This window comes from Schistocerca americana, chromosome 6 (genome assembly GCF_021461395.2).
Source record: "Schistocerca americana isolate TAMUIC-IGC-003095 chromosome 6, iqSchAmer2.1, whole genome shotgun sequence".
Lineage (NCBI taxonomy): Eukaryota > Metazoa > Arthropoda > Insecta > Orthoptera > Acrididae > Schistocerca > Schistocerca americana.
Window position 1 is genome coordinate 105,046,464 of NC_060124.1, and position 23,012 is coordinate 105,069,475.

Consider the following 23,012-nt stretch of genomic DNA (forward strand, 5'->3'; position numbering starts at 1 on the left):
TTCCCACAGTACCCTCCACACCCAAGAGAATGGGGCCCTGCAGGGCTCTGTATTAAGTGTCCCTCTTTTTAGTGGCCATCAATGGTCTAGCAGTAGCTGTGGGGTCTTCAGTGTCACCCTCGTTGTATGCTGATGATTTTTTGCTTTTACTGTTGCTGCTTTAATCTGGGTGTTGCTGAACACCAACTGCAGTGTGCCATTTGAAAGGCATAGTTGTGAGCCCTCACTCATGATTTCCAGTTTCCCACTGTCAGGACTCACCACATACGCTTCTGTTGCTGTCGTACTGTTCATCCACAACCAGAATTTTACCTCGACGACCAATTACTCAATGTGGTTGACACTTTCCACTTTTTGGGACTGGTCTTAGATGCCCAGTAGATGTGGCTTCTCCATTTTCGCCAGCTTAAGCAAAGGTGCTGGCTAAACCTTAATATGCTTTGCTGCCTCGGTTGGGGGTGCAGACCGCACTACTGTTCTGCACCTTTACAGAACACTGATCCTTTCCCATTTTGATTTTGGGAGTCTGGCATGTGGTTCTGCATTGCCATTGGTGTTGTGGTCACTGGACCCAATACACCACTATGGTGTCAGACTTGCAACAGGAGCCTTTCAGAGTAGCCTGTGAACAGCCTACTCATGGAGGCTGGGGTCCCTCCAGTACAGATCAGGTGCCAACAACAGCTACTCAGTTACACTACATATATTCGCAGCTTCCCTAAGTATCCAAACTACCGTGCCCTTTTTCCTAGTAGAGAGGTTGACCTCCCACAATAGACCCAGAACTGGACTCAAAATTGCAGTTTGACTACAGTGTCTCTGCCCTGAACTCTTAACTTCCTCCAATGCCACCTCTTTCAGGGAGCAATCATGTACGCCCTCATGGTGTATGTCCTGAACTGTCTTGATATATCCTTTGTACTGAAAGATTCAGTTGACCCCATTGATGTTTCACCATGTGTTCCTGGCTGTCCTCAGTGCATTTGCAGGTTTGGTAGTGGCATACACTGATGGCTCAAAGGTCGATGGATGAACCAATTTTGCATACACACATGCAAGGTACAGTGACCTATGCTCCTTGCTGGATGGATCCAGTGTCTACACTGCTGAATTGATGGTCATCAAATGAGCCATTAGCCATGTTTGTTCTTGTACCAGCAAGATGATTCTGATCTGCAGCAGCTTCCTGAGCAGCCTTCAGGCTATAGATCAGTGCTACACTCCTCACCCATTAGTCACGTCTGTCCTGCATCTTTCTGACCACCAACAAGCTGGGCGGCCAGTCGTCTTTGTTTGGACCCTTGGACATGTTGAGGTATCAGGGAATAAACATGCTGCCCATTTGGCAAAGTTGGCTAACATTGTACTGAATTTGGAAATGGGGGACAGAACTTGACCTTCGGTCGACACTACGCCATTAGTTGTTGGATGTCTGGAAGTTGGAATGGTTTGCCCTGGACACCCCAAACAAACGACCACGTGCAAGTCTTCCCTTTGTGCTTGTCTCAGGGAATCCACTGTCTTCTGTCAGATACGCATTGGCCACACTTGGCTGACCCACAGCTATATTCTCTGAAGTGAGGACCCATTTTACTGTCGATGTAGTAATTGCCTGACGGTGGCCCATATCCTAGTAGGCTGCCCAAATTTGACTGCTTTGCGGCGATATCTTCAACTTCCTGACACACTACCTCTGTTGCCAATGGATGGCGCCAAAGCAGCTGACCTAGTTTTACATTTCACCGGCGAAGTTGGTTTCTACTCATTTATGAGAGATAGGGCACTTTGACCTCATTGACCACATGAAGGTTTGGAGGGGTGACCCTGCCTGCGTTGGCCCAAGGGTCCCAGGGTGGCCCTTGCTCAGCAGTTTGGTGTGACCCATGCCCTTTTTATTTTATTTGTTCTTTCATGTTTGCCATTTTTAATGTTTTATGTTCCCTAAACTTTTATCATCTTGTCTGTGTTGCTTGTGAGGTGGTGAGATGGTGCTGGTGGGATGCAGAGGGTGCATCTCCCACTGCATACCATGCTCTGGGGACCTCAAACTGCATTCTGGGCAGAGGGGCCAGTGATAACACAATACTCCCCACCTCCTTTTATACTGGCAGGTTCACCTGTTGTGACATCTAGCGGTCAATCTTAGTACATGGGGGTGTCCAGATACACTATGTGGTCAAAAGAATCAGCGACCTCAGTAGTCATTAGATATCGTGAGAGAGCAGAATGGGGCACTCTCTGGAAATCGTGGACTTTGAATGTGCTCAGGTGATTGGGTGTCACTTGTGTCATACATCTGTACACGAGATTTCCACACTCCTAAACATTCCTAGGTCCACTGTTTCTGATGTGATAGTGAAGTAGAAACGTGAAGGGACACGTACAGCACAAAAGCATGCAGACCGACCTCGTCTGTTGACTGACAGAGACTGCCGGCAGTTGAAGAGGGTCATAATGTGTAATAGGCAGACATCTATCCAGACCATCACTCAGGAATTACAAACTGCATCAGGATCCACTGCAAGTACTAAGATAGTTAGGCAGGAGGTGAGCAAACTTGGATTTAATGGTCAAGTGGCTGCTCATAAGCCAAACATCACGCAAGTAAATGCCAAATGACGCCACACTTCGTGTTAGGAGTGTAGACATTGGACCATTTGGAAAAGCATTGTGTGGAGTGATTAATCACGGTACACAATGTGATGGTCCAATGGCAGGGTGTGGGTATGGCAAATTCCCGGTGAACGTTATCTTTTAGCGTGTGTAGTCCCAATAGTAAAATTTGGAGGCAGCGGTCTTATGGTGTGATAGTGTTTTTCATGGAGGGGGCTTGCACCCTGTGTTGCTTTGGGTGGCACTATCACAGTGCAGACCTACATTGATGTCTTAAGCACTTTCTTGCTTCCCACTATAGAAGAGCAATTCGGGGATGGCGATTGCATCTTTCAACACGATCAAGCACTTGTTCATAATGCAGGGCCTGTGGTGTAGTTGTTACACCACAATAACATCCCTGTAATGGACTGGCTTGCACAGAGTCCTGACTTGAATCCTGTAGAACATCTTTCGGGTGTTTTGGAATGCTGACTTCATGCCAGGCCTCATCGACCGACATTGATACCTGTCCTCAGTGCAGCACTCAGCGAAGAATGGGCTGCCATTCTGCAAGAATCCGTCTAGCACCTGACTGAATTTATTCCTGCGAGAGTGGAAGCTGTCATAAAGGCTAAGGATGGGCCACTACCATATTGAATTCCAGCATTAACGATGTAGGGTGCCACGAACTACTAAGTCATTTTCAGCATGTTGTCGAGATACTTTTGATCACATAGTGTACTTTTGATCAGGTAGTGCAATGGAAACCATTTTCTGCAGTAAATGGTCATCAAGATGAATTCACCATGGGAAGTAAAATATAAAAAGAAAATTAATTGTGAAGAGAATATTTTTAGTTATAGTTAATGAGTTGTTTGCCACAGTATCGGATATATGGTGAAGGAAATGATAAAGAAATGAGGAAAGGCGATCAGATTACTCATGGGTAATTCATGTGCAGCATGCGACACTTTAAAGAGCACATTGATGTAATTTGTTAAAGCAAGTTACCACACGTTTTTACTGTGTGTGTGTGTGTGTGTGTGTGTTTTTTTTTTTTTTTGGGGGGGGGGGGGGGGCGGGGGGGAGTGCACACACACACTCATCTCTCTCTCTCTCTCTCTCTCTCTCTCCCCCCCCCCCTCCCTCCCCCTCCCCCACCATCCCCCCTCCCTCCCCCTCCCCCACCATCCCCCCTCCCCCCCTCTTTCCCCCACTGCATGTTTGACCTTACAGTTGTCATTTATGTAATGTTTGACGCACAAAATGCGTGTAGACTTAACAGTGTGTGAATTTGACATTTATGCTGTGGCCTTTTCTTATTCTTTTGCAGGAATGTTGTTTCCACAGTGAATTTGTGTTGCGAGCTGGATCTCATGCAGATAAATTTTCGGACTCGAAATTCTGAATATAACCCGCAACGCTTCACAGGAATAGTTATGCGGATTCGTGAGCCTCATACAACAGCTCTAATTTTCCGCTCAGGAAAAATGGTTGTAACCGGTGCTAGAAATGAGGCTGATTCACGTCTTGCAGCACGTAAATTTGCAAGAATAATTGAAAAATTAGGCTTTAAAGTAAGTTGTAGTTTACTCAATGTTTTTATCATGTTAGCTATGGTTTTTTTAAATAAAAATAGTGATAGAAAACTGCTGATTGTGTGTCAACAGACATACAAATGAACAAAAGAAGACAAGAATGCTTTCAGGGTAGGTTTTCTTCTTCTGTTTTTGTGTATACCTTATACCAGATAGCAAGGAAGAAGACAGTAGCACTGAAATGAAATGGTGGATGTAGAGACAAAATTTGTCACTGCAACTTGAAAATCTTATTCTGAGAACAATGTTGGAAATTAACATGAGAACAAAATTTTTAAATGACTGAGAACCAATCACTGTCTCAGGGACCCCTGTTCCAAGAAAAAATAGGAACATACTATTTAGGCACAGGGTATTGATGATGCTGCAGGGTTAACAGGCAATACAACAGAAAGTGGTGCAGTGGTTGAAGTAGAACTATCATGCAAGAGGGATGGCATTCAAATCCCCTGTCAGACATAGGTTATCCATGGTTTCCCTGATTGCACAAGACATTTGCCAAAATAGTTCCTTTGAATATGATACTGTTGATTTCCACCCCGGTGTATACTCAATCAGGCTTTGGTTCCATCACTGCTGACATCATTGAAGGACTACAAGAACCTAACATTTTTTTTCCTTCTTTGACAGTAAGTTCCTCATTCTAGCACTAGATGGGTCAAATCAGGTCTGAGCTACCAGCCCATCATGCTGTGCCAGTGGCATCATTAGGTGTGGTATGGATGGGCACGTGGAAAGCACACTGCTGTTCTGGTCCCTGTCCAGTTTCTTGATGTCAAAACCGGGTCCACTGATTGGCAGTCAGCCATGCTGACCTCTCAGCTGCAGGACTTCTCCAAGAAGTAGTAGGCGAATATGTGTCACGTTAATATGAAGAAAGAGGGGAGGTAGTTTTGTTTCCTTGTGTCAGAGAAGATGCAAACGGTTTAGGAAAGGAAAAAAATATAGTCTTTTTATTAATAACAATGTTTTATTCACTCCCACATTTGAATAAAAATAATGCAGGGACATACAGCTTTGAGTGGAATGTACATACATAGATAGATAGATAAAATTCCATGGTGAAATAGAGTAGGTAACACAGGAATGAAAGTAAATAAATACAAGCAGAAGAGTATTTGTTGCAAAGTAGGTTTATCAATCATTTTATACACTAACTTGTAAAGAAAGACTGCAGCAGATACTGCACATGTTTCAGCATTGGAATGAACTGTCTCATCTTCAGTAGTAACGAAACAGGTGTAAACATTCTAATGTTGTTGTACAGTGAGTATCACAATGATGTGGCATTGGGTAGGGTTAGGATAGCTGTTATTTGCATGTGGATTATTCCATGTCAAGTACCTAGGCTTCCATGCTCAACCATCTTAGATTTTGTGGAAATTTTATGTGAACATTCGCACATGTCCCCAATGAGCACTGGTAAAGTTTAACATTCTTCGCAGCAATACTGGCCAAGATGTAGTCGTATGTTTGCCTGCATTCGCAACTTTGTGTAGAGCTAGTGAGAATTTCTGGTGACTTTAAACTATTATATTTCACGCAATATTTTCTTCAAAGAAGTTAAATTTGCTCATCTGGTAAAATTTTATGCATTTTCTTTGTATCCCGCATCCTTATGCTACTGAGCTATTGCACATTGTGTTTCATGTTCAGCACGCGTTCACTCGGAAGTATAAGAATCCGAAGTTTACAGTTTTACCTCACTGTGATTTTCGTTCCCAAATATGATTCAAGTTATGTACCATTGTTAGCCCACGATGGGTAATCAGATACACTTTGTTTTGTGGTTCTAACCAATGTCTTTCTAATGAGCCCAGCATGGAGAGTTGTAAAGGAAATAATTCTTAGCAAAATCGGATTGCAAATACCGCAGTTTTGACAGTTTTATACAAAATCTTCAACTTTGCACTTGATTTATTCAGTACTGGAAAGTGATACATCAATGAAACTTCATATTTGAGAACCTTGTGTTTTTTGGTTATTGCATGTCAAGTTTTATGTTTGCCATACCTGTATACCCTAAGATATAAGAAGCCAAACTTTGAAATTTTTGCAGGCGGTGATTTTTTTCAAGCAATTTTGCCTGGAAGTTACTGGTGGAATACCATTTGTAAAATTCTTTTCATTGTTATTATTAAGAGAACTCATAAAGTTGTACAAGATGGCCAAAATTTCATTTCGGCCCAAAGTCGCACATGGTGTCAAACAAGTAACTATAACTTGGCCAGTGTTATTTCAACGAATATTATACATCACCAATGTTCAATGGGGACATGTGCGAATGTTCACGTAAAATTTCTTTGAAATCCATAATGATGGAGCATTAACATGGAATGACCCATGTTCCACTTACCATGATGATGATATCTGACTGTGACAAACATATCAGTTTTACAGTTGTACACTCCTGAGTGAAAAATATAGCAAACTGCAACCCATTTATATTACGGTCTTTACACATGCGCCCATGGTCCAAACCCCCCCCCCCTCCCCCCCCCCCCCCCCCCCCCCCCCCACACACACACACACACACACACACACACAAATATTATTTCAGTTTGTATATGAATTCGATTTTATTATCAGTAAAATTCCTTTTATAGCTGAATAAATAGTCAAAGATTTTTTCAGATGAATATATCACTCCTCACTGGGATCGATTGTTGACGCAAACTGCATAAATAAGCAAATGTACCATGTGACTGTTGTCAGTAGGCCGAGCAGTTTAAAGAGCTGTCTACAAGAGGTTCTACAGTGGACAACACATAATTACACACTTCTTTGCAACAAGTACTTGCTTCCTCACTGACCAGCTATCACAGAATTATACTAACGGGCCTGGTGTTCTGGTCCACGCAGTCTTCAACCGGTCTAGCATCAGATCCTTGATTTGTCATTCATCCCATTTCTTGACTTCTAAAGATAAGTCTTGCAGATAGCTTTTCTTTTGGTATTGTTTTCCTATAAAGACCCACGTATGAGGAAGACTCCTACCAATTGCCTGTGTACACAGCCTTACTGTTATTCTGGTCTCTTCATTGCCAGAACTTCTTATAGGAATACTATTATAGCTCATCGAGTGACAAATAACATTCGACAACACATCAAAATAAACAGGCATCTGATTGGGGTTGCTCAAGGGCCTAGTAAATAATTGTAACGTTTCCATAGATTGGATTATATGATGATGCTGATATGCACATAGTATCTCATCAAATGCTGCGGGAAATCGCTGACTAAGTGTTGTCATGTATTGTAATGTAAGCCCTGTCTTCATCGTTACTGTCACACATTAAACAGTATCTGCTTTGTGTTCTGCAATGCATGCAGCTAGAAAATTTCTCCTTACCTCCAATGCCTGCATTTGGATATTTTCTAGAGTGATGAGGAAGTCTTCATTTTGTTTCTCTTGAATGTACTGAACATCCTGCTGCTCCAATTTGTGAAATCTTCATTTCTTCGGTTCCCTTAAAGTTTGGCATGTAGAAGTGGCATTCTTTAATTTATTCTTTGACACCAGCTCGATCATTCGCTTCGGTGACATTTTCTTCATTCTGCAAAGTTATTTGTGGCATGTGGTTCATTATTCACCATTAAGTTAAAATTAACATTGTATTCAGACTGAAATTTTCACACTGGGCGGAGTGTGGACTGGTATGAAGCTTCCTGGCAGATTAAATCGATGTGCCAGACCAATACTCAAACTCAGGACCTGCGCCTTTTTCAGGCAAGTACACTACTAACTAAGCTACCCAAGTATGACTCGAGACCCACCATCACTGCTCTACTTCCACTAGTACCTCATCTCCTACTTTTCAAAGTTCACAAAAGTTCTCCTGCGAACCTGGGAGGACTAGCACTTGTGCAGAAAATTGAGTGAAGATAAAATGTAGATATTTGAGAGAGCAAAGTCTATAGGATGTGAGGTAACATTGTCATTTACTGCCTCACATATTCAACTATTATCTCTAAGTAGCAACATTAGAAGTGAAAGAGTGATTTCACTATGAACAAATCTGCAAGACAAATAGATACCTACACTAATGTTCACATGTGAGAGTGCGATTATTAGTGTCAGTAAAGCACATTTACAAGAAGTTAGCATTTTTTTAAAATTTTTTTTTCCATTGTACCTGTCTGCAACTCAACATTTCTCATATGTGGTTGAGTGGCTTACATAATATTGTCGTTGTAGCATTCTGGATTTTCCATTGTTTGATTTAATGCTTAAATCTGGATGATTTATCCTAGTGTTGTGCATGCCATTTGAAATTGCACAAAAGTTTGAAACCAATTACAGAATCAAGAACTATAAATTATGAGAGTCCCCATATCAAAATTTATATTTTAATCTTCCCAAAATGTTGTAACTGCAGAACTTGACATTAACAATATTTTCCGTACTCATTCTTCTACTGGCATCTGAGTTCCCAAGCTGTGGCCCCGCATAAAAACTGTAAGATACAAACTTGTAGCAGTAATGATTAAACTTATTAAAATGTGATTGCTGCAGTTTCATAAGTTCTGGAAATCACATCTGTGCCACATGTGAAATTTTAGGAGGGGGGGGGGGGGGGGGGAGGGGGGAGATGTTTGTTTACTGACATACTGTCACTGGTGAAATTCAGATTTGTGCCAGGTGCTAAGTATTGCACAATGTTTTGGTTACCTGGCTGAAAAATTTGTTCTGGCATGGCTGATTTAATCATCTTCACTAACCAGCTTATTTCCTTATGTTCCTCTGTTTCCACACTGTCCTCTTCATAGTACTTACACACCTATGCACAACTATGTGGTTTCCTATATGCCCTGGTTTCGATCTTAGTAGACCAGCATCCTTGGTCCATCTCAGATACTTCATCTACATCTGTATCATAAGGGTACATCTGATACCACTAAATGACCCCTTCCTCCCTTTTCCACTCGTGTATGGCTTGTGGGAAGAATCCTTGGTGGTGTGTGTCTGAATTAGGTCTAATTTCTCAGATTTTCTTCTCGTTATCATTTCAAGAGATGTATGCAGAAGGAAGTAATATGTTTCCAGACTCTTCCCTGAAAGTGCTGCGTAAAAATCTCAATAGTAAACTTCTCGGTGACGTACAACATCTCTCTTATAATAATTACCAATGGAGTTTGTTGAGCATCGCTGTAACATTCTCGCACTGATGAAGCAATCCCACAATGAAACACACCATTCTTCGTTGGATCTTCTTTATGTCTTCTATCAGTCTTACCTGGTAAGAATTCCAGATTGATGAATAATACTCAAGAATTGATGGAACAAGCATCTCGTAAGGCACTTCCTTTGAGGATGAGTTACTTGTCCTGAATATACTATGAATCTCTCTGGTTTCTGCTTTTCCTACTATTTGTTTTACATTCAATTTAAGATCACTCTGGATAGTTATTCCTAGATATTTTATGGTAGACATTGTTTCCAGCAGTTTACCATTAATAGTGTAGTTGTACAGTATTGGATTTCTTTTCCTTTGTATGCACAATATATTACATTTATTTATGTTCAGGATCAACTGCCAGAGCTTGCACCATTCATCAATGCTAATCAGTACTGCCTTCTGGTGTTGCTACTTATTTAGACAGCTGTACCATGTGCAAACAGTCTTAAGGAGCTTCTGACACTTTCTGCTAGGTCATTTATATAGTTTATAAACAATAATGGTCCTATTACATTTCCTTGGGTTACTGTGGAAGTTACCTTTGCATCTGCTGATTTTATTCTGTTAAGAGCAAAGTGTTGAGTTCTGTCTGCAAGGAAATAATTTATTCACTCTGCAGCTGGTTATCTCAATATCTGCTATTTCTTTGTTCATGTGATGATTGATGGTAGGGACTGTATTATGATTATTCACGGTGGAACAATTCTGAAAGACTGAACACAATATTTTGGCCTACTCTCTGTTGTCATCAATGTCAGTGCCAGTATGGTCATTGAGCGAATGAATAGAGGGTTCTGAACCACTTAATGATTTTACATAAGATCGAAACCTCTCGCGGAGTTTTACTCAGATCGGTTGACAAAATTTTACTTTCAGAGTCAGTGAAGGTTTCTGTCATTGCTCTCCTTATGCTCATTTCCGCTTCATTCAGCTTTTGTTTATCTACGTTTTGATGTTTTTGAATCTGTGGTGAAACACTCTTTGTTTACTTTGCAGTTATCTAATATGTGTATTAAACCTGAGTGGGCCTTATGAGCTCACTTACAACACAATTGTCTAAAGCATATTGAGTGATGCTACGAATTGTTCTCATTTGCACTGTCACATCTTGGTCCTCAGCACCGAATATTTGATTCTGACTACTCACATACTCTGCAATTTGTATCATGTCACTCTTGCTAAGCAAAAATATTTTCTTACCTTTCTAAACATTCCTTGGAAAACTTGTGGTCATAATGGCTACCACAGCCTTTTGATCAAGGATACCTTCCTCTACATTAACTGATTTGATAACTTCGGGTCTGTTGCTAGGAGGTGAAGACATAACCTTTAGTAGTTGGTTGTCTAATTACCTGCTAAAAGTAATTTTCAGACAAACATTCAGAATAATGTCACATAAATCCTGTTCCTGGCACCAGTTTTGATCGTACACTCTCCCAACCTATGCCTGGTAAGTTTAAGTCACCCCCTAACCCAACAGAATTAACAAGAAAGTTATTGGCAATATTCTGCAAGTTCTATCTGAAGCACTCTACCAGTACAGCTCCTGACCCAGGTGGAGTATAAAAGCAACTGATTACCATTTTTGACTGACTATTGGTGCTAAACTTCACTGACATTAATTCACATTCAGAATCTGTGATAACATTGCTAGATATTTTCGAATTTTATACTGCGATAAATAATAAATTTGATTTATTTTCATGCTTACCAATATACATGTTAGCCAATTTTTTTACTGCCTGTACAGATTTTTTTGAATGTATTTTTATATCTCTTTACATACCCCACAAAGTCAGCATTTTTGTTATGTTTTAACTCATTCTGAAGCTGTCTTTTCCTGGCACTAGAAACTTCTGTTCCTGGTGTAATCCAATTTATTTTATTGGCCACACCCTGTCACCTGGCTTGAGGGGGGAAAAGTTTCATTGGAAACATCTAGGAAGCAGTTTAGGAATGTTTTGAAATTTTTTTCACTTGACACACTATTATCTAGAGCCATTTCATAGTTCTCAGTTTGTTAGAAAATATATTTACATTCTCTTTGCTGAAGTTCCTTTTAAAACGTGTTTTCACATATTCTGGTTTGCATATTTTTGGAAGCTCTATGAGCAGTGCTGAATGATGTGATATGCCTAAATCTAAACAGAATTTGCTTCCATTCTCAAACTGATAATTTGTCAGAATATTGTCAACAGATGTTTCAGAGTGGCTGTTTCTTGTAGTGCATTCAGTGAAATTTAAATTAAAAGCATATTTCTGAATTAAGTCACAAAAATTTACAGTATCATTATTATTTAATACATTTATATTAGTCTGCTGCAATTACAATTTTTTCTTTCTGTCTTTCTCCAGACTTTCTAATAAACATTTAAATTTGGATAAAAATAATTTTGTTACAGCACTTCAAGGAATTCTGTACAGACATACATTACAGTATTTAAATCAATTAGATCCACCGCACAACTTTAAAAAATACCTTCCTCATTCAAACAACTGAACTCAGTCTCTCTATAAAATTCGTAGTGTCATTTAGAAGGATGCAGCAGCCCCCACGAGATCTGTTACCTCTACAAAAACTACTGGCAACTAGAATGTTCAATTTTGTTCAGAATTCCTGTCCTGCCTTTTGTCACCCAATGTTCATTTAAACATACAATTTTTAAATTTGAACATTCTGAAAGTAAAACTTGAAGTTCATAAATATTTGAATAACTTGGGTTACAAAAATCTGAGGCTATACCATTTATATTTCAGTGCATTAGAAAATGTTTGTCACAGGAGTGCAGTCTCAGACAACTGTAGCCACACAGTGTGGCTACAGTTGCCTGAGACTGCAGTTGTGCGTGACAGTTGCATTTGCGCGCGCCCATTTTGTGTGCATGCGCGTGCGCGCGTGTGCATGTACTTTGGTGAAGGCCTTATACTGGCCGAAAGCTTTATTTGTGACAGTCTTTTTGTCGTGCCTGTCTGCGACTCAGCACCTCTGCTATATGGTGAGTGGCAACTTCCTTTTCATAATATTGCTACATTCCATCCTGGATTTTCCATTGTTTGATAAGCTTACTTGTGAATCACATCTGATTACAGAGCTTCTGTGTGTTACATGTCATTAAGAGGAGACTGACCGATACATCATTTATTATGTTTTTGCAGTTGATTTATTCTATGTACAATATATTTGAAGAGAGTTAACATAAAATGATTAAAATTAGAATGCGTTGTCATTTTTATAGTTCTTACAAGTTAACTGTCTGTCATATATAAATTAAGTATGTATTACTTCACTTTGTTACATATTTGTATCATGAATTCCTTATTCATGTGCTAATTAAAGCTTTTGAAACAAATGTATAATAATATTACTCCAAAATACAAATGTTTAACTGATTCCTAATGAAATTACAACTTGTCATGGATGGTGGGGTACTGAATACCCCATGCACATAATCATGCAAAAAATAAATAAATAAAATAAAATAAATTGGCAAGTCCGCTCAAAGGTTAAAGAACAGGCCCTGGAAACCATCGCTCGATATACCAAACGTGTTTGTGTTATGTGGACAAAATTTTTGTACTACAGAGACAGAAAAACAACTGGATTCAATTCAACACAGTGGAGGAGGTAGACAAAACATTACTTTTCCTGGATAAGATACTCACTTAAAAATTAAACAGAGCCAGTGCAGTATGTGGTATTTTGCACAGGACATCAGTGAGTGACTCTTGGACAGATAAAATAAACAACAGAATTAGGGACCAGTGTAATAAACTTGGCATGGTATTTACAAACCCAAACAAATTTATAAGTAACAAATGTCTGGGTGTAGATGGCGTACATCTAAATAGGCTAGGCTCAGTGAATCTGAGTAAAATGGTTTTGGATGTTTGCAAAATCATCAATAATCAGGGAAACTAACGAAGTGTGGAAGGGATGTTAAAAACAAAAGAATCAACTGAAAAAAAAAAAAAATAGATATATTCCAACAAATGAGTTACTTAAAATCATTCAGTGACATTTTGTGTGTGTGTGAGAGAGAGAGAGAGAGAGAGAGAGAGAGAGAGAGAGAGAGAGAGAGAGAGATCTATTTTTGACAAAGGTCTTACTAGCCGAAGGCTTTATTTGTGACAGTCTTTTTGCTGTGCATGTCTGCATTTCAGCATTGCCACAAGTAAACTAATTGTACGTCAGACGACCATTTATTATGGGGTTGTCTTTTTCTTTTCCACACATGTGGCAATGCCCTTCTTTCATCTTCTCTGATAGTCCTGCCGTCTCACTGACGTCTTCAGAGGGAAATTTCCTTAGAAATCCTGGAACATCAGTCAATGGTGATACGATTTTTTATCTATTATTCAAGTGTTCATTCATGAATGCAAACGCTAAATTCTTCAAAAGAATACATTGAATTTTGATGTTCTATCTGGGTTGGGAAGTGAATGTAAAATTTGGCAATTTATCCCAGCTATATTTAGCATAGTGTAAGACAGGAATGGAGTCTCACGCACCTACTGTTCAATCTATACATCAAAGAAGCAGTGATGCAAATAAAAGAAACGTCCAGGAGTGTGATTAAAATTCAAGGTTAAATGGTATTATAATGAACAGTCGAATGAGTACAGAATATGGTTGAGAGTAAATTGAAAAAAGACGAATGTAATGAGAAGTAGCAGAAATGAGAACAGTGAGAAACTTATCAGAATCAGAGATCACGAAGTATACAAAGTTAAAGAATTCTACTACCTAGTCAACAAAATAACCTATGATGGACAGATCAAGGATGACATTAATAGCAGACTAGCACTGGCCAAAAGCGCATTCATTTTCAAGAGAAGGCTACTAGTGTCAAACATAGGTCTTAATTTGAAGAAGAAATTTCTGAGAATGCACGTTTGGAGCACAGCATTATGTGGTTGTGAAATTTGGACTGTGGGAGAACTGCAAAAGAAGAGAATCGAAGCATTTGAGATGTAGTGCTGCAGAATAATGTCAAAAATTAGGTGGACTGATGAGGTACGGAATGAGGAGGTTCTCCAGAGAATCGGGGAGAAAGGAATGTATGGGTGGTACTGACAAGAGTAAGGGGCAGAATGATAGGACATATGTTAAGAAGTCAGGGAATGACTTCCACGGTACTAAAGGGAGCTGTAGAGGGTAAAAACCACAGGGGAAGACAGATTGGAACACATCCAGCAGATAATTGAGGATGTAGGTTACAAGCGCTCCTCTGAGATGAGGAGGTTGGCAGAGGAGAGGAATTTGTGGCGTGCCACATCAAACCAGTCAGAAGACAGATAAAAAAAAAAAAAGCATTGTATAAAATAACACGATAGGCCATCTCCTTGTAATACTGGAAACACAATATCACACTACCATTTTGTCCACAGTATCCACTCCTCCAATTATAATCAATGATAGTTGGCTTTCCTGTTTTGGGGTTGATGTCATCTGTATTATGCTGTGTAGGCAGGGGTATCAATGAACTTACTTTTTTTTTTTTTTTTTTCCTGGCTGCTTTCCCACATATTTTTCAGTATTACTGGTGTAAAAACTGTGTGTGTGTGTGTGTGTGTGTGTGTGTGTGTGTGTGTGTGTGGTACACATGGCAAATATTTTTATCCCACATTTGGCAGGCTTGGATGGTATGTACTGGATCCAGAAGCAGTGTCCCCATAAATCCAATGTACGTTTTGTCAATTGTTACCTGTTCAGTGGGATTGTAGGATCATTTGGTTGTTGTAAAGGAATATAGAAGCTTTCTGACATTTGTTAACTAGTCAAGATTTTTCCTTTCATTTCAAGTTGAAATGTCATTAAACCTCGTACAACACATTACAAATAGAAATCCTTTGTAGCTTATTGTGGCCATCAGGATACCCATGCCTGTACCATCTGATCCCAGAGTTCTTGTACATTTACATGTTCACCTTTCTTTATGCCTTAATTTCACATTTATCCATAAATTTGCAATCCCTTGTACAACTTGTTTGTTATAAGGTTGTCGCTATATTTGTTGGTACAGGATACTCTCATATCTATCATACCAGTTTCAAAAAGCTTGAACAACACAATAATTTCATTAGAAGTATAGTTTGAATAGCTTGGGAGAAGAAGTGAAACTTTCATAATGTTGATTTGCTTAGGGTTTTGTAGGCTGGTTTTTTACTCCATTTAATTGTCTTTTCCTAAGAAAAAACCAATTTCTGAAGTTCTTTCTTCCTTACTCCCCCTTTTGCCTTCCTGTTAGGAATTAGTTTCATGCCCTTGGTTGCTAAAGTGAACTTCTTTGTCACTCAGATCACCTTTTTTTCAGCTAACTCAACAACATTTATTTCAAGTCTCTCATCTTTGTCGAGTTCTTGAAGGTATGCAAATATGTCCGCAACCTTTCTAAAATATTTGGACCTATAAACAAATAGACAAAAAACACATATTGTTGGCTAATGGCACCTATATTGCAAAAAATATTAAATTATTTACACATTTTCACATCCTTGTAATGAATACTGTCATGAAAAGGTACTTTTACAGTTCAATCCTTTGCGTGGATAAATTGAAAATTTCACAGATGCTCAAAATTGTCCGAAAGAAACAAGTATGACATCACCGGGTACGCAGGGTGTGGAGTGCACCAATACGAAACAATGCAATACTGAAGATGCTGAGTCAAGGAGGGAGGGTAGAGGGAAGGAGGGCGGGGGAAAGACAATCAGGTAATAAGATACTTAGAGCTACCACATCACAGGGCTCTGCACTGTGCTGCAGCACTACAAAATTCCTCAGTAGATACTAAATACCCCAGCGCACCCTCTCGAAGGTAAAAATGGTTCCATTAAGTCATTTTCCACCACCACGACAGGGGTGGGGGAGCTAGTAGTCACTGTCCTGTGTGTGTCATTCATGAAGCACACCACACAATTGTTTGATAGTATTCATACATTTCTGTAATATCAGCAGGTAAAGAATTTGATTCAGTTGATCCAACACCTTTTAAAAAAACGTTAGATTTGCACAGATTTAAGCTACAGTGAATATTGACATATGTTGTCAGTGAGCCCCAGCATGCAGCATCCAAACATCAATCACTGCAACTGTTCTCCCCCTCTCCCCTTTGAAGATGTCTGCAGATGAGGATGATACATCAGTATTTTTTAGAGAATCTGTGGGAACACAGTGTAAACACTAGGAAATTTTTGATTAGTATACCAACAAAAATGCCTTGCAGTGTAAGTGGCTTCCGTTGGTTGACAGATAGTAAAGTTTTTTATTTACCTACTATTTTAGACTTTATTTTGTCACCTTAATTCTGTTGTAATGGTATTTGAAGACAAGGAAACATAACCAAAAAAAAAAAAAAAGTTCAGTGTGCTGTAGGGCAAGTGTTCAGTGAATTTAGGTCAGTGTGACTCAAATTTTAACAATGGTTGCAACATACAGGTGCTGAATTGTTCATCCTGACAGCCACATCCACTCTGAAATTTAATACTTTCATAACCATTTCATAGACCCCAGTCATAATTATTTACAAAAAATTTCCGAGAGATGCTGCTTTGTTTGTGACAACAAACATTATCAAAAATGAGTCTTGGTTACAAGCATTCTGTGCTATTATTATTACAGGTTTCCTTCAAAGATTTCAAGGTTCAGAATATTGTGGCCACATGTGACTTGAAGTTCCCAATTCGGGTTGAAAATTTGAATCAGATGCACGGCCAGTTTAGCAGGTAATATGTTCAGCATTGTAGAATTATCACTGTGAGACGAACTCGCATGCTTTTAGTATTAATTTAGAAAATCTTATTTGCATTGAGTAATAACATTTTACATTTCTTGTAATAAGTGAGGTAGAATGTAATTAATACAGTGAGATGGAATATTTTTAGAATGTACATTGTACAGATTATTTGTGAAAGTAAAAAACAGTGGGCCAGACTGACGTGAAGGTCCTGCAACAGCCAAACTTTGTATGTCCATTTTCATTGAGGTGCTGCTCATACATTATCAAGGGGACCGCCTGCAGAATATGTAAGAAGTGGAAAGCCATGTGTCAAATTTGAGTGTTAAATCAGTTTATGAAGTGTTCTGTGGAGAGTTAACAATACATGATGTAACAGGGTTTCTTTACTTGTAAACAAACGAAAATGCATGGAAGCATATGAGTCTTATGCAGGGATTGGATTAAGTATGCATCTACTAAGTCCAAAAGAAGAAGGAAAAAAAAAATGAAAGAAAAATTGTGATGTTAATAGGATTCATTGAAGGTTGAAACTATGGTTTAACCAGAGCTGTAGTCTTTGTCAAAATCAAATTATTGCATCACACTCACTGCTGGAGTTTAAGCTGTATTCAAGTAGTACTAACAAACAGATGAACATCAAAAAATGTTCTTTATTTATCACCTTGTTATTTTATTGTACCAATTATCTTAATATCTAGGTTCAGGAATTGAAAAGTTCTGTTACCTACTTGGCAAGTAGCAGTGTTTTTTTTTATAAAGCTAAATGACAAGTAGTAAGGTGCTGTAAATATAACTCAATATTTCCATACATAAAAATTTTTTTTTGAAAAATACTATTGTAATTAAGTAAATATTAAGCCACTAATTCATCGGATCAAACTTAGATTGCATAAATGTGAGTAGTACTAAGCAGTTGTTAATGCAATGTACAGTTAAAGTTTCTGTGATGACCTTGTCTTACGTTAATGTAGGCATGGATTTATTTCACACCCCTGAAGATTTTCCTTCTTGGTAGCATCCATGGAACTTAAAGAGTGAATGAATAAATGAATGAATATGTATCAATCAACACTGAAACTCTTGCACCTGAGTGACAGTTGATGCATATATTTGGAACATGATTCAAACATGTCCTATTGTTGTTTCTTTTTGCTTTGGACCTCATATATTAGATGTAAAGCAGAGTGCTTTATTTACACTACTAATAATCATCAGAATACTCGTTAGTTAAATAAGTTTTTGGCAACTTATTCAAATATATAGTCCCTTCAGTGAAGGGAAATTAGGGGAAAAAATTGTTTAGTCACAAATTTCTGCTTAGTTTCAGGGATCAGCATACAGAATCCCTACTTGATGCATGTGACGGTTGGAGTGGGGTCATTTACAGGTCACTTTTTTATGTTTTTCTTTAATAATGCTAAAGCTGCACCTTCTAGCGCAAATGTTTCCTAGTACAAGAATAAACTACCAGGGTGTCTATGATCTGGGACAACCGGGAGATCCGGGAAAAACCCGGGAATTTTTGCATCCGGGAGAAAACCGAGGAAAAACCCAGGAATCTTTTTGAGTTCCGGGAATTTTTCATTGTTTTAGTATTCAGTTGAATTTTTGTGATTTTGACTGGTAAGAACCAATACTCTAACAAAAAAATTTACTGTATCCCACTTCTGCAGAATAATACTGCAGCAACAAAACATGAACGAGAGAAAAAAAATGAAAATAAAACTTAAGTCGCAAAGAAAATGCGCCATATACAACAACAAAACACAGTGCTCGTACAAGCGTCTGCCAACAGCTGAGTGTGTCAAAGGCTTTAGGCAGATGGTGCAGTGCTTCTTAACAACAAATTGCCTCCAATGAGTGTGACGTGACAGTTTCTTACATTAGATTCATTTTAATGCAAGATCTTTTAATGTTTCACACGCATGAACATGCGGGCTTCCTGCGCCATCGTAGCTGTGCAAGTGCAGTGGCGCCTGTTATATGGCGCTCTCTGGCAACTGCTGAAACGTACCTTTCTAATAGGTCACAGAAAAATATTGCGAATATTGCTTTGAAAAGCGTTACTTTCAAAGTAAATTTCCTTTTATGTAAGATAAACTATGTGAGAGAGTGTACAACGAATTTCTTAAATCACAGAGCGTTAGACTCTCATTTAAAAATCAACTCGTTGGGGACGACCATATGAAGAATTTCGAGCCCAGAAGATCAGACATTTACGTCATTATTAAAAAGTTTTACTGGCATATTTATGTGATGTATGACGCGCAAAAAAGATCAACAATATATGTGGAAGCTTAGCTTCTCTTGCAGCTTATTAATCTTAGAGACCAATATTATATGTGATAGCTTTGCTTTTCTTGTAGCAACAATTGTACATTAATTTAAGCCATTAATTTTTCTTATTTGTGTGTTCGCGCTACTTAAGAGTGATCTTGCTATTCTCTGACTACATCACGTGTCAAATGCTGTCATCAGCTGGCGAGATCAGGTGACATGAGCTGTGACTGGCTTACAAAAGTGCATCACAATCTCCATTTTAATGCTTCGGAAAGCAACATGCAGTGTTTGGTGGAATTCGAATTTATACCTTTGTAACACGGAAATATGCAGTGTATATGTTGCTCCACAACAAAGATCGTTCCAAAACGTGTTTTTTTCCACTGGGTTTAATTTTGTAAAGTGCTGGAAAATTCTATGCTGGTGTATAAAACCATGAACCATAAAAGGATTGATGTTGTTGTTGTTGTTGTTGTTGTGGTCTTCAGTCGTGAGACTGGTTTGATGCAGCTCTCCATGCTACTCTATCCTGTACAAGCTTTTTCATCTCCCAGTACTTACTGCAACCTACATCCTTCTGAATCTGCTTAGTGTATTCATCTCTTGGTCTCCCTCTACGATTTTTACCCTCCACGCTGCCCTCCAATACTAAATTGGTGATCCCTTGATGCCTCAGAACATGTCCTACCAACCGATCCCTTCTGTTGGTCATGTTGCGCCACAAACTTCTCTTCTCCCCAATCCTATTCAATACTTCCTCATTAGTTATGTGATCTACCCATCTAATCTTCAGCATTCTTCTGTAGCACCACATTTCGAAAGCTTCTATTCTCTTCTTGTCCAATTATTTATCGTCCATGTTTCACTTCCATACATGGCTACACTCCATACAAATACTTTCAGAAATGACTTCCTGACACTTAAATCTACACTCGATGTTAACAAATTTCTCTTCTTCAGAAACGCTTTCCTTGCCATTGCCAGTCTACATTTTATATTGATTGATAAGTGCCAAGAAAAAGTATACTGTCACTTAACACGGAAAAAGTGTATTTTCACCCAGGAGAAAGTGTGTTTTCAACCGGGAAATCCGGGAATTATTTTCCTTAAACATGTAGACACCCTGACTACATTAAATTTCCTACGGAAAAGATCCCATTCATTTTTTCTGTAGGACTAACAGTTTCCACATTACAGGGCATGAAAAAATCACAGCTTATTAAAAAATATTGTTCTAATGGTGTAAAAGTAATATTTATCTTTAAATGAAGTGGGTTAAAAAAATATTAAATGTGTGTACCACATCTAAGTGCAGTAGAGCTGTATTAAGGGATAAATTGTCTTCTTCCCTTCTTCACAGGTCTGCAGACTGAAGGTAGATCAGGTGATTCCTGACTCTGTCTACCCCATTACGTCACAAGAAGCAGCTACAGGATGTTTTACAAAGTTATAGGACCCTCCACAATGTGCCTTACGAGTTACTGGTGATGCAGTGCACAAACATGCTCGAGGAGTGTTTATTTTGCACAAAATGGATTAATCCTACACAGAATACAGGTGTGAATTATTAATAATATTAACACAAGAAATGGATGTGGGTAGAATATACATAAATCTTTGTCAGAGGGGAAATTGATTCTTTGTTGTCCTGTGTGGCAGCTGAAGTGTTCCTCTGGAAAAGTGACTTTCTCTGCTCATAGTGACTTCCCCACTATGAGTGCTGCTCAGTTATCAGTTTGCAGACATGCTGTAGTACCTCCTCAGCATTTTCTGTCCAGTTTTAATATGTGAATAGAAAAAAATAACATTACCGAGCATGTGTTTATATAGTAGAGTTATTTTCAGTTTATTGAATGACTACTTACTTGTAGTTGTTAAGTAAGCTTTTGTGTAAAAAAGCTGTCAACTGTCTACCACACCGAAGAAGAGCCCATTCCATGTGTAACATGCTTTTAATATGAATTTGGCATTGATGATTTCATTGTCTACTATAACTATCCGGAATATTTTTCAGAGCATGAGGATATCTAATGCATCGCCCCCAGCTCTCCAAAAATCTGAAGAGGCCCAGAGGGTTAAACTGTGTAACAGAAGTGAGACACCTAGGTGATACAGAATTTGAGATATTTTAACATAGTGAAGCTATACAACACAACAGATCACTTTTTTGGACTTGGACATCAGACATACTCACACTCTTGTGTAATAAGTGGCTTCAATCAGTGCAGCTGATTCTACAAGTTGCAGAAATTGCTGCATAGAAAAGTATCATGGAGTACCACACTGCAGTATATTTTTGGTCATTCATTAATTCACCACCAAATTACACAACTGTACAATATGCCGTCAGTGATGGACAGCAGCAGCGTGCCACATTGATCAGTCCAGTCCCTTTCCCTTTCACACTAACACTACATAGGTCAGATACATCATTGTACTTACAAATTGAACACAGGAACATGTTTTACATCAAAGCTCACTTAACAACTGTTAGTCGTTCAACAAAGTGAAAATAACCACACTGGGTAAATGAGTGTGCAGTGAAGTTACTTTGTGTATTCACATAATAGAACTCGACAGAAAATGCTGGGGAGGCATAGTCTGTCTGTAAACTGACCAGCACTTATAATGGAGGAAGTCACCTTTTACAGAAGAAAACTGCAGCTCCCATACAGTGCGACTAATAATCACTTTTTACTCCAGTGTTGTAGAACAGTGTGCAAAGATTTATGTAGATTCTGTTCATGTGCATTTTTTGTGCTAGTATTATTAGTGTATTCTGCATAGTGTTAATGGATTTTGTGCAAAATAAACACTCCTAGGGTGTGGTGGTCATTGTGTCACCAGTGATTCATAAGGCATGCTGTGGAGGGTTATAACTCTGTAGTTGCTTCTTGTGACATAATGGGGTAGATAGAGTGGGGAATCACTCGCTCGACATTCAGTTTGCAGAAGTGCATGTATACAATCTGCTCTCTTACCTTACCTCATGCTTTAACCCCACACACTGGCCTCCACCATCCTATTACACTTCCGGAACGCATCTTACCCTTAATACAACTCTACTGCACTTAGATATGGTACACACATTTAATATTGTTTTTAACCTACTCCATTTAAAGATAAAAATTAATTTTATACTATTACAGAAATTTTTTTTAATAATCTGCATTTTTTTCTTTTCCTTGAAACACTGAAACTATTAGTACTAGAGAAGTTCAATTTTGTATGGGGGAACGCTTTTGCTAGAAACTAAAGCTTGAGTTATTAAAGAAAAATACAAAAAATTGTGCTCACACCCCTCCAGTCGGGATTGTTAGTTTGTTCTTCAGAAAATGCACTCCTAGTACCATGCAGAAATTTGAAACTACACAATTTGTCTCCCCATCCCCCCCAGTTGATATTCCTTTTGGTTCGTTGACTGGGTTAGCCTGGGTACAGTGTGTCTCAAAATAAAGTTTATATTTGATGTGTTCGAATAAAATAGAGGTTGAACTCTAGTGATAAAATTTTTATTTATCATTGAAAGGTACAGTTCAGTAATATATTTCTTAAAAATAATGCCGTTTAAGTACAATCCAGCACACTTACTGCACTCCTTTAAACAGTGAACAAGACAC

General features: G+C 38.7%; 1 protein-coding gene across 3 annotated transcripts in view; it reads left to right on the forward strand.

The window, feature by feature from the left end:
- LOC124619793 (TATA-box-binding protein 2) overlaps nucleotides 1-23,012 on the forward strand; it is a 136,073-nt gene that overhangs the window by 96,971 nt on the left and 16,090 nt on the right. For all 3 annotated transcript variants that reach the window (XM_047146386.1, XM_047146384.1, XM_047146385.1), the window contains 2 exons: nucleotides 3,929-4,172; nucleotides 16,995-17,098. In XM_047146386.1, coding sequence (XP_047002342.1) covers nucleotides 3,929-4,172; nucleotides 16,995-17,098 — 348 coding nt within the window. The remainder of the gene's footprint in view (nucleotides 1-3,928; nucleotides 4,173-16,994; nucleotides 17,099-23,012) is intronic.